Here is a 12701-nt window from a genome sequence, read left to right on the forward strand (position 1 = left end):
TTAGCAGAGTAGTTTGTGCATAAAGACCTGTAGGAGGCAGGGGAAGCAGGAAGATATGAGGTCATGGGATGGGCTTCATGCTCACCACAGAGAGGAGGGGTCCCTGACAGTATTCGCCCAGCTCTGACCTTGTATGGCCCCAGGGTTGGGGTAGATGGATGTTCTGTACTATGTGCCTGTGATGGTGAGCTTTGTCTTGAGTTCAGCACAGGCTAAGTCTGACTGCAGCTCACAACCAGATTATCCTGTCACAGGAGTCTTCAAGCAGCTGGTGCCCTGATGGCTCTTAACTGCCTGACCCACACCGGCTGGGAGTGTGACCACACACCCAAGGCACGTCATTGTCAGTAACCCAAGAAATTAAGAGAAAATGGTAGGAGGCCTAAATGCATTAAAAGGAAACAGATCCAAGACAAACCCAGAGTATCCCAAGGAGCCAGGGTAGGCCCACAGCAGAGAGGCTGAGCTGCTGGGGTCATAGGACCCCCACCCTCATGGAATAAAGTTCCCACCAGTTCAAACAGTTGCCTTCTGACCCCTAGCTTGCTGGTTAGTCTGAATGTGGTCCCGTGGGGCAGCCTCAGAGTCTGGAGAGAGCTGGGGCAAGCATTAGGACCCCCTGCCATGCCTCCTGGTCGGCTGCCAAATGTGACCCAGGAGGGTTGAATCCAGGTTCTTCAGGTTCTTTGTATTGTGAGAGATTAAAAAGTCTGGCAGTCCATTTTCAGAATATTTAGCTTTACATGTAAAATGATTCGGGACATAAGAAAGGCAGCTGGAGGGGAAGCAGGATGAAGTTACAAGCAGTAGCACCAGAAAGTGAAAATTCACAGCCCCCTGAGGAACAGGAGGTAAGAAGGAAGGTGCCTAACTTGACCAATGGAGGTGAACTGTACTTGCCAGAAGGCACTCAGTCCAAGGGGACTTTCCTGCCACAAGAGAACAAAGGGAGGTGAGGACAACTGAAAGCATGTTTCTTTAACCCAACAGGTGACAGAAAAACCTAAGTGACCTTTGGAAGATTGCGCACCCTCAGTCAATGAGGAACAGGGGGAGGGATCCTGAGCTCTAAGGGAACAAATCACTGGTCTGGGGTCCCTGACCACCAGGCATCTGATCTAGCAAGACTGCCATTAAAGCAAAGCCCTGCTTTTTGCTGTTGTTTGCGTCTTAGTCCAGTCTTAGGCTTGAACAGGCGAGGGTGCTTCTCACAGCATCTTGAACAAAGAATTGGGCAAGAGGCAGGGGAGTAGCAGCCAGAGGGCTTATTGAAAGTCGAGGTTCACTCCCCAAAGCAGCACTGGGCCTCTGGGAGAGCAGGGCTCCAGGTCCTGGGGCCTGCCCCCGTCCCCGCTGGAGGACCTGAGTGGAGACCCTGCCCCATTTGTACCTATTGGTGACTTTATTTTCACCTAAGTACCTATTGGTGACTTTATTTTCACCTAATCAGAATACAGAACTTGTGGCAGGAGTTGCTGTGGTAGTGGGACAAATCCGCAAGAGTAAAGCGCAATCCAGTGGTCCGGCTGCACGAGTCCTCTCCCCGTCCTGTGGTCCTGCTGGCATTTTTCTTGCCGGCCTCCGCACCAGGACGTCCCTAAACTCCTAGCCCAAGGAGCGGGAACCTCGCCCTACAGCAGCTGTGGTAGACGCCCCCAAAGGACTCCCTGTTTCACTGTAACTACTTTCGGGGAAAAGCACCGGGTGTCCCCAGGACGACTAGGTTAATGTGGGCCGCTAAGGCGAAGCATGGACGCTGTTGCTAATGTCACGACCAGAGACACTGTCCCGACGCTCGACCTCCGCCGGCGCCACAGTCCCTTTCCTGCGCATAAGGAACCTCCCGGCGGGACCCGCCTGCCGACCACGTGGCCGGCGGGGCGGCAGGGGCGGCAGGGGCGGCGTGCGCCAGAGGCTCTGCACCCGGCCGCCCAGGGCCTCAGCGCGCGGGGCGGGGCCGGGGAGGGCGCCTCGCTCGGGCCGCCCTCGCCCCGCCCACTTCCGGCGCGCCCTCGGCGACCGGCACGCCCCGCCCACCCGCGCCCGGCGACGTCACCGGCGCGCCGCCCCGCCCACCTCCCGGCTTCGTCTGCCCGCTGCGCAGCTCCGCGGACCCTCGCCCGCCGCCAAAATGTGAGTGACGCGCCGCGACGCCCGCGGCTTCGGGCCCCACGGGCGGCCGCCCGCGCCAGGGACCCCCGCACTGCCCCGGGATGGCCGTCCGCCGCTTGGACGCGGGCCGAGGCTTGCGCGGCACGCCCAGGGCCTGGGGGTGGGCGGCGGCCCCGGGGTGCGGCCGCAGACGGTCGGGACGCCCAGCGGCGCCGCCGGTCCCTCCGGAGCGCCCCGCGGCCGTCGGGCAGGCGCGGCTGGGCTTCCCGGAGGAAGCGGCGGCCCCACCCCGCACCCTGGCTTCTTCCCCGAGGTCCGCAGGAGGCCAGTGACGACCGCGCTCGCCCGGCAGCCCCCCCTCCGGGCCCGGTCGCCGCCGGGCTGCGGAAGTGCAAGCGAGCGGACTCGGCCCGGTGGTGAGGCCACTGTGGCCGGAGCCGCCCAGCAGCGCCTGAGGGCCCGGGGGCCGCGCTGGGGAGACCACTGGACCGCGGGCCTTCGCCCTGGTCCTGAGCAAAAGCTGTCTTGCACTGGCTCTTAAAATCGGCGTTTCCACTGGGAACGTTCCCAGGATGCCAAGGACCAGTGTGTCCCTGCAGCCTGCCCAGTGGTCACTACCGAGGAAGCCCCGGGTTTCCTCCAGGAACTGGGGACACCGCTTGGAAAGCACCTGGAGAGGTTGCTGTGCCAGTAAGTGGATCGCGATGGTCGAGATCCACCGCCGAGGGTTAGCACCTTGCTCGCCGCAGCCAGCCGTGGTTACCTCCAGGCCTCACTTCCCTGTCTGTGAAGTGGGTCATAGCGGTGTCTCCTTGAGAGCTGTGAGGTTTCCGTGGGGAGATGCAGGGGAAGGGCTAGGCTCCGGGGCGTGGCCCGAACCTGTTCCCTACCAAACCCTAGATTCTGTGAGGGCAGCTAGCAGGGCCCTGGGCCCTGGTTATTGACACAATGTAGATTTAAAATAACTGTTGAATCAGTTGTGTAGCAAGGCCCATGCGGGGTACTGTCTTGGCTACAGAGAAGAGAATTCTGAGACCCACGAACCTGTAATCTATTAGGAGAGGCAAGACTTTATCTATATTGAAAAAATCACATCCATATAGAGAAATCAAAGTGATGCCAGCCAAGTAATGGAGGCAACAAGGACTTCAGAGCTGGAGTGGTTATGAAAGATCTGCATGGGGAAAAATGAGATATTTCATGAAGATCGTAAAAAAAGATTTTTTAAATACCTTTTTAAGAGAGCATAGCTTCAACTACTCCATTCCCACCACCCTGTCTCTATCCCAGTGTTCCTGACCCTGTGTCTGTAAATGAAGCTATTTTTTTCATATTGAAAAAGGGCCATTCTGTAATTATTCATAACTATAAAATGATTTTTCAGGAGAATATTGAGTGCATTTAAGCAGACGTGTGCTTTAAAACAAGCTAAAGAGGGCTGGGTTGTGCCTCATTGGTGGAGCGCTTGCCTGGCACATGCAGGGCACTGGGTTCAATCCTTGGCGCTACATAAAATAAAATAAAGGTATTGTGTTCCTCTACAACTAAAAAAAAACATTTTAAAAACAATCTTTAAAAAAATTAGAACACAGTTTACCTATCTTGGGAGCAGGCAGTTCAGTGATACAAAGTAGATCCTATTAAACCTTCATTTTAGAACCTGGTCACTTTATAATGTGGTACTTCTTGGAATTAAGAAGGAATTATAAGAAATGCCCTCAAAGTCCTTGATCATTTCTGCAGTACACGTTTATTTTTTATTTTGCTTTAGTTTTGAAATAAGGAGTTGGCACTGAGCCCTGAGAATAATATCTTTATGTTTGCAGAAAGGTCTTTGGAATCATATGTGTGCGTGCATGTGTCTTTGTATGTTCCAGGTCTGCGAGCGCCCCTGCAGGTTCCAGTGCCGCCACTGGCGGCAGTCGGAGAATTCAGCAGACACAGAACCAAGTGGATGAGGTATCGCTCTAAAATTCTAAAACGTGAATCTTAGACAAATTTGGGAACGCTCTGGAAATAATTCTGTTTAGAAAAAATATCAAAAGTGTGGATGTAGAGTAAATTTTAACTGTATCATCAAATGTAGCAAAAATCTGCCCCCTGCTGTTCTGGAAGCTCTGATCTGGTTTCATGCTGATTTTCCTGCCACCAAATCACATACTTAAAATGCAAACATTTGGTAACATTTTCCAAGAATTGTTTTGTAAAATAGGGAAATAAAAATTTTAAGGATTAGATTACAGATTGGTTAAGCATGGAACAAGTCCTTCAGATCATATATTTTTTCAGAATGCCTTGTCCTAATGGACTAAACAAGTTTCCGGGCCTGAGCAAGTCTGTAGAATTCTTCTCTGACAGTTACCTTTGGATGTGCATTAAGGCAAATGTTGACAAGCTGTTCTAGCCCGAATGATCTATATTTGTAGAATTCTTAAGCTAGAAGATCTTCACTGTAATGTAGGAACACAGTGAAGATGTGTAATTTCAGACTCATGTTTCCACGTTCATACAAGCTGTCACTGTCCAACAAAGATATCTGCATTTAGTGCCCCCAAAAAGTAGAGTTAAAGTTATGTTGGATATGTTATTAAATCATATAGTAATGTTTTGATTTGATGGTTTATGAACTTTATTCTGAAAATTTTAGATTTTTATCTGAAACTTTTGTTTACTTACAAAATCAAATTGGATCTTTTTTTTAACCAATGGAATTATAAGGAGAGATTTTTTTCCTTTGTTGTGTAGGTGAAATTCACATTACATAATTAATCGTCTTAAAGAATTTAGTGTATTCATTGTGTTGTGAAACCAGCACCTCTTTCTAGTTTCACAACTCTTTCATCACCCTTGAAAACACTCCTACCTATTTAGTAATTAATCACTCCTCATTCTCCCTTCCTTCTATACCTTGGTAACTTCTCATCTGCTTTCTGTTTCTATGGATTTGCCTATTCCGAGCGTATCATTAAAAGAATCATAAAATATGTGGCCTTTTATATCTGGCTTCTTTCACTTAATATGTTTTCAACATTAATCCAAGTTGTAGCCCGTATCAGTACCTTTTCCTTTTCATGGCTGAGTAATATTCCATTTTGTTTTATGCCACACTTTATTGATTTATCCATCAGTTAATGTTTGAGTTGTTTCCATGTCTTCGTTTTCATGAATTTTGCTGATGTAAATGTCCACAAATTGATTAGACGTAGTTTTCATTTCTCTTAAGTGTTTACCTAGGAGTGGCAATATTAAGTCATATGGGAATTCTATATTTGACTTTTTGAGGAACTGCCAGATTTTCCCAGTGGGTACACCATTTTATCTCACATCAGCAGTGTCCAAGGTTCCTGTTTTTCTATTTTCCTAACAACATTTATTTTCTCTCTTTGGTATATTGCCATTCTTGTGAGTGTGAAATGGTATCTCTTCTGGTTTTGATTTGCATGAGTAAATGATTAGTGATATTGAACATGTTTTCATGTGCTTATAGGTCATTTGTATATCTTTGAGGGAATGGTTATTTTTTTAAAAAAATTTTTGTTGTAGAGGGTCACAATGTTTTTATTGTATTTATTTATTTGTACGTGGTGCTGAGGATCAAGCCCAGCGTCTCACATGGGCTAGGCAAGCGCTCCACCCTGAGCTACAGCCCCAGGGCTATTTTTGGTTGGGTTCTTTGTCTTTTTGTTGTTAACTAGTAAAGAGACGTTATGTATTCTGGATATTAAACTATTTTCAGATGTATGATTTCAGATATTTCATTATATGGATTGACTTTTACATTCTTGATAACATACTTTGATGCAAATGAAATATTTAATATTTATGAAGTTCAGTTTATTTTTTTAGTAATTTAGTTTTTTTTATTTTGTTGCTTTTACTTTTGGTATCAAATCTAAGACTCCAGGCCCATATCTGAAGTTTTATTTTTTCTTCTAAGCGTTTCATAGTTTTAACTTTCACATTGAGATCATTGATCCATTTTGAGTTGATCTTTGTGTGAGGTGAGGCAGGAATACGACTTCATTCTTTGTGTGTGGCTAACTTGGTTGTCCCAGCATTACTTACTGGAAACACCATTCTGCCCTCCACTGATGATCTTGATTGACACTCAGTTGGCCACATGGGGTGGGCTGGGCTGTACCCCATGGTGAAGCTCACCTTGCTTGCACTGAGGGAAAAAATCAGTTGGCCCTAGATGTTTGAGTTGATTTCTGTTTCCTGGACTCCGTTCTATTCCATTGATCTTTGTGTCTGACCTTACGTCAGTACCATAGTTAGGATCACTGTAGCTTTGTAGTAGGTTTTGAAATTGGGACGAGTGAGTCCTCCAACTTGATTTATCTGTTTTTAGTATTGTTTGGCCTATTCAAGGCTCCCTACAATTAATATGAAAAAAGTTATTGCAGTTGGGATTGCGTTAGGATTTTTCTGAGGAGAAAGGAAAAAAATGGCAGTTGGGATTGCATTGACTCGAGTCACTTTGGGAAGTACTGCCGTCCTCACGGCATCACAATACTAAGTTCCAGTGTTTGAACCTGAACGGCTTCCCATTTAAGCTGGTCTTTGGTTTCTCTTAGCAGGGTTTTGCAGTTTTCATTCTGCAAGTCTTTCATCTCCTGAGTTAAAGGTATTCCTAGGTATTTTATTCTTTTGAATGCTGTTATAAAGGCAGTTGTTTCCTTGATTTCCTTTTCAGATTGCTCATTGCTGGCACATGGAAACACAGCTGATTTATATGTTGATCTTAGATTCTCCAACTTTGCTGAATTTATGAGCTCTAGTAGCTTTTTGTGGATTCTGTGGTATTTTTCCATATCTATAGAATCACCTACAGATGGAGATAGTTGTACTCTTCCTTTCCAACTTAGATGCTTTTTCCTTTCTTGACTAATTGCTCTGGCCAGGACTTGAATAGAGTGTTGAGTAGCAGTAGTGAAAGTGAGCGTCCTTGTCCTATTTCTGATCTTAGAGGGAAAGCTGTGAGTCTCTCACCACTGAGTATGATACTAGTTGTGGGGAAGTTCCCTTCTATCTTTAGTTTGTGAGTGGCATTATCACTAAAGGGTGGGCCCTTTAAACTTAAATGAAGTTTGGCTCAAAGTTATAAAGTGATGATCTGAAAAAAAATATGCCAATAGATTTCATTTGGAATTTTGATTCCCCCATTCCTTCATATTAACTTACTGTGATCACATTGGTTTAGGTTGTGGACATAATGAGAGTCAATGTGGACAAGGTGTTAGAAAGAGACCAGAAGCTCTCTGAGCTAGATGACCGTGCAGATGCATTGCAGGCGGGAGCTTCTCAGTTTGAGACAAGTGCTGCCAAGTTGAAGAGAAAATATTGGTGGAAGAATTGCAAGGTAATTCTCTTCTTTACATTAAGTCCCCCTTTCATTCTCAAAGGAGTGACAGGTCTGCAATACTGAACTTTCATGAACCTAGGATGCGCGTTTGACTTTCTACACATGAATATTTGGATCTAAAACAAGCATCCCCACTACTCACCCACAAGTAGGACTCCCCATGTTCTGTGGCTGATATTAAGAGACATAAAACTGTAATGTCCCAAAGCAGTCACAAACAAGCTTCTTCTGACCCTGAACCCCCCAGGACCATTAACACAGACTGATGAGAGAAGACTGGCCTTGGTGGTCAGTTTGTAGCTAGTTCTGTGAATGGCTCCAAGGTCAAGGGAAAGAAATGCATGCTCACCAGAAAAGGAGAAAGCCGCCACACATAGAGCGTGGCCTGAAGCAGATTATAGTCAGCAAACAAATGTGCCATGGTCAGATCCCATACACAACCAGCCCTGTCTGCCTTGTTGAGAAGTGACACTTTGCAACACATGGGACAGTTTAGTAGCCCTTCCTTATCTGGAAAACGTATACACAAACATATGCCTCTCTAGGGGCCACAGATCATTGGAAAATATTGTTTAAAGCAGGTAAGTAACCTTAAGTCCTAATTGAGAATATGAAATTTAGAAGTTATGAATTGCTCTTGGCTGTGGTGCACCTCACATGATGCCCTTCAGCACGCACTCTGTCTGTTGAAGTGTGAAGTGGACATGTGTTTTGTTGCAGATGTGGGCAATAGGGATCAGCGTTCTGGTCATTATCGTCGTCATCATCATTGGTGAGTTACTCTGTGTTCCCAGACGATTGTGTGCAGGTGCAGAACAAAACTCCAAGTTTTATGACTTTCCTTAGCAAGTGTTTTAAATATTTGAGTTTTGTATGATTAAAGTCCAAGATTTTTTTATATTGATCCTTCGTCAGGGAAAATTTATTCATTTCTACCGACTGGTTAGTTTTTCTTTCTAAATGTATTTTTATTATCTATTTCCTTTTATTGTGATGTAGTGATTAAAAGCATGGACCGCCTCTGATCCATCCTAGCTCCACCACCATCCATTCTGTGGTCTCGAACAAGTAATTTAATGTCTCAGTACCTCACGTTCCTCATTTGTAAAATGGGGATAATAATGGTACTTAGCTTGTTCATTGAAGACAAATCTGGTTAAATATATGAAAAGTACATAGAATAGTACTCAGCATATAATAACAAAAATAGTGGTTATATAAATAAATTGCACTTATTTATACACACACACAGTCATTACATATAATATTGGAAGAACCCATTGCCGCTTTCAGGCCAGCATATGGGAACTAAAGGAGCGGGTTTTCCATTCCTTGCTAGGTGGATGCCAGTGTGTGTTTCCTGTCAATGAGAATGAGTATGATAACTTGGATGCTTTGTGCTGTAGGCTCTAGCTCTCCGTAGCTTGTAGAGAATTAGACTGTAGCATTCTCTCTTCATTCTGGATTTGCTCTGAAAAATTAAACTGCCCTTTTCCCTGTTTTTGAATTTCCCTGCATCTTAGTATGGAGTGTCTCTTAATGAAGAACTGGTGAAACTCAAGCCTGCTGTCCAGGAAACCTCTTCAAGACTTTTGACTTAGAACCTGCTATATTATCCAGCTTACCTACTGTTATTTGCAAAATGATTATTTTTGTTAGTTCATGTAAAGTTTGGTTTCTAGGCTGTGTGCCCTTGTTTTTTAATACGCACTCCAAACCAGAGGGCCAGCCCGCCCATGCTTTGCACAGTGCCTTCACAGATCTACCTATGAGCAATAGGGGACATCTGGACTCCAGAGGGCTGTAATCTAGACTTAATGTTGTCACTCATTCATTGCCATTGACTCCAATTAAGGGAATCCATTGCAAGTTCACTATCCTGGTCATTTGACATTATCTTTAGAGCCACATTTAAACCTTAGGGTAATCAGATTTCCAACTTGTGCCTTCCAGGAAGAACACTACTGCCTAATCTGATCTGTGACAATAACAGGCTGTGCCTTATTTTGATACTTTCCTGGTTCTCTGTAAGCCCTCTTCTTTTTATAAGCACTACTGACTCTTGCTATATTTAAAATAAGATACTGGTAAAGAATTTTTGCTCTTTTGTTAGATATGAAGATGTTTACTTTCTTGTTATTGTTATATATCACTTGCTAAACTATTAATCAGAAATAACACCTTTAAAAAGTTTTTTATAGAACTATCAACATGACCAAAGTTCCTAGTTTGCCAAAAAGTTAAGTATGAATAAATTGTCTTTACGTCCGTCCCTGACAGATAAATTCAGAAAAGTGCCAAATGGGACTCAAGGTGCCCTTAAAAAGGAAAATGGTAGTGTTGTGTGTGAACCTTCTGTATCCTAAGAAGTCTGCCGTGCCTCTGAAATGCTGGCCCATCCCTTCTGATCCTGCATTTTTCACTGGGTTGAGGTTGGAGCAAGACTCTCACCGTTTGATCTCTTACCAGCAGACAGTGTTTTCCCAGCATTTTGCTGATCATCTGCTGTGGGCTCCAGTGTCTTTCTGATAATTACTTGAGCAACAATTTTGTGACCCCTAAGTAAGACCATCTCTAAAGATGATCATTACCTAGCCCAGTCCTCAGAGGTGATAGTTTTTTGAAGTTTGTTTCCTATTTTTATTCATATTCTGCTTCCTAAATCAGTCGTGTAAATTATGCTTGTGATGAGGCATTGGTCATGGGTGGTGACTCTTCACAGAGGATAGCTAACCGAGATGCCTGCTCTCTTCAGTGGCAAACTGCATAGCTGTTCCCATCTGAGATACTTTGTTATGTGCATGAGACTTTTAACATCAGAGTATGCGGCTCAAAGGTGGGAATTCCAATGTGAATGAAGGCAGGGAAGGAGGCATGGAGAGAGAAGCAGGTGAGCTTCATTGCTCTCTGGCCCACTGTTACTAAAATGCTTGTTCACAGGCTAGTATGACTTAAAAGCAGCAACAGCTGAGCTGCACCAGAAAATGGTTCCATTTCTTTAATATCTGTTTCCCTGATATTGCTGAGATGAGTTAACGTTGGAGACATGCCTTGTAGTATGCCCAGCTGTGAGAAAGCAGCTGTTGGCTTGAAGACGTCAGCACACCCTCCCCACAGGATCCCTGGCCAGGTCTGACTCAATCCTTGGTGCTCGCTCCTCGGCCTCAATACTCGGTCCCACATAACCCACGGGCTCCTGCATTCATCCAGGAATACCTCGCTTGTATCCATGCATTTAGCTGGGAACTCACCCACTCTAATGACCTGAATAAAGTGTTTATAAACATGTTTCTGGCCCTTGTGTTCCTGAGAGATAGCTGCTCCTGGTCCAAGTACTGCAAATGGCATTCCTTGCAGCACCTCCTCCCTCTCCTTTCAGGCTACACTTGGTTTTCTTTCTTACCCATGCCCTTCCAGAGTACTCTCTTCTCTAGTACCCCATGTGTCCCCATACCAGGGTGAATAGAAGCACACCACTTCCCTTTGAAAAGGTGCCTTCCAGCATTGAGTGGGGAGCCGGCTTTCACAGTTACCAAAAAGTTCAGGATTTGGCTTTGGGGTTTTTAAATGTTATTTCAGAAGTTATGTGCAGAGCTGGCCCTATATGTGGAAGACTAGGTAGACCCTGACATGGGAGGGTAGGTAAGCTTGGAAGGGTGAGTGACATCTCCACACACTCTTTATTTTGAACCTGTATTTCACCCTTTCCTTATACTTCCAAGTCTTATTCTTCAGCACCTAGGAATCAACGTAGCATGCGTGAAGCAGGCTGTTGCATACTTTTCTGCATTAGAAGCCCCACCATGATCTAGCACTTCCTAACTTCCCCACCTCTTTCACACCATTCTGGCCCTGTCTTCTCCAAGCAAAGTACACTGCCTTCCATTTCCCTGTTGAGGTCTGCAGTGCCGTTCTGTTGGGCCCCCTTCCCTAGCCCCAAGGCCTGCTTCTCTCATCACCAGGGTTTCCATTTCCCCTCGGAGGCCTTCCCTGATCACCTGGCTAAAGTGCCTCTCACTTCTTCACCCCTCCACCTGTCTCAGGTACACCCCATCTCACTAGCTTGTTTTCTATACAGCACCTAGTGCTTCCTGAACTTACTTTATTGGAGTCGTTCGTGTTTTATGTCTTTCTCAAAACGTGGGCTTCCTGAATGTCATTCACTCTGTGTATTCACCCTACTGTCTCCAGAGATAACAGTCATCCCTGCCCAGATATGCACTCAACGTTTGCTGAAGGAATGCAGTTTGATAAAACAGCTTGGGAGAACAGTGTTGCAAGGTAGAGTAACGCTTAGAAAAACAGATGTTTTATTCAATACATAACCGAGGACAATCGCCACTTCACTTTTCCCCTCTCCCTTTATGCACAACTTCGATTCATTCCACCAGTACCAAGTATTTTTGATGTATCAGGCAGCAGAGGGGCGGGACTTTGACCTGCACCTTTCCTGTCGGGATGAACTTTCTGTTCTTTGTTTCAGCGGTGCTGAGCATTGAACCCTGGGCTTCCCGCATGCCAAGCAAGCGCTCCACAACTGAGCCACACCCCAGGCCCAGACTTTTTTCCAGGGGCTCTACGCCTCCCTTTTCTGAACCATCTTTTCCAAATACGTGTCTTCCTTCAGTTGCCAGATGAATCTTGACGTTAGGAAGGCCAAGGTCCACGGTCTAAGTTCCCTTTCCGAAGATCGAGTTGGGTTTTACCTGGGCGACTCTGCTCGAGTTAGCGAGAAGGAGAGCAAAGTTAGGAAACACGAAAACAACGGGAACTCAAGTAGACCCCAAAGCACTGCGTCGTCGCAAGGCCTCCCTCATTCCCCTCCTGCAGCCGCAGCCACCAGCCAACCCCGGGGCACCCCTCGGCCCTCGCCCCGCCCGCCGCTAGGGAGGAGGCTGCGCCGCCCCGCCCCCTACCTGGTCCCGCGCCCTCACGACTGGCCGCTCCAGTAACCTACCAACGCGGTGTCGCTGCGCCGGCTCCACCTCCAGGAGCCGCGCCCTCAACTCCCGGCCGGGCCCGAGTCCTCGGGGCCACCCCACCCGCTGCCCACGCGCAGGCGCGCAGGATTGGCCGAGCGCCGCGCCCGACCGACGTGTTATGTAACGTGCTCCAGGGCCCTCGCCCCGCCCACTCCCCTGCGTTATGTAACCCGGGCGCCCCAGCTCGGGCCCCGCCCCCGGACCAATGGGGGCCCGCGCACCCGGCCGCGAGGGCCAATCGC

The 12701-nt window shown here is 46.6% G+C and overlaps 1 protein-coding gene and 1 long non-coding RNA gene across 2 annotated transcripts; one reads left to right on the top strand and one right to left on the bottom strand.

The window, feature by feature from the left end:
• Window positions 1–1765: 1765 nt before the first annotated feature.
• Window positions 1766–10763, top strand: VAMP3 (vesicle associated membrane protein 3; the record flags this gene model as incomplete). Its single annotated transcript, XM_079148429.1, has 5 exons — window positions 1766–2133; window positions 3990–4071; window positions 7316–7474; window positions 8198–8249; window positions 9001–10763. 5 exons carry the CDS (start codon window positions 1766–1768, stop codon window positions 9015–9017), a joined length of 678 nt encoding a protein of 225 aa, XP_079004555.1. The 3' UTR covers window positions 9018–10763.
• Window positions 9189–12586, bottom strand: LOC306666393. Its single transcript, XR_013765296.1, has 2 exons — window positions 12435–12586; window positions 9189–12193 (listed from the first exon to the last, which is right to left on the bottom strand). It is a non-coding gene; the product is annotated as an uncharacterized lncRNA (long non-coding RNA).
• Between the last annotated feature and the right edge of the window lie 115 nt (window positions 12587–12701).

The sequence above is a fragment of the Sciurus vulgaris genome (assembly GCF_902686455.1).
Source record: "Sciurus vulgaris genome assembly, chromosome: 1".
In the NCBI taxonomy this organism is placed as follows: domain Eukaryota; kingdom Metazoa; phylum Chordata; class Mammalia; order Rodentia; family Sciuridae; genus Sciurus; species Sciurus vulgaris.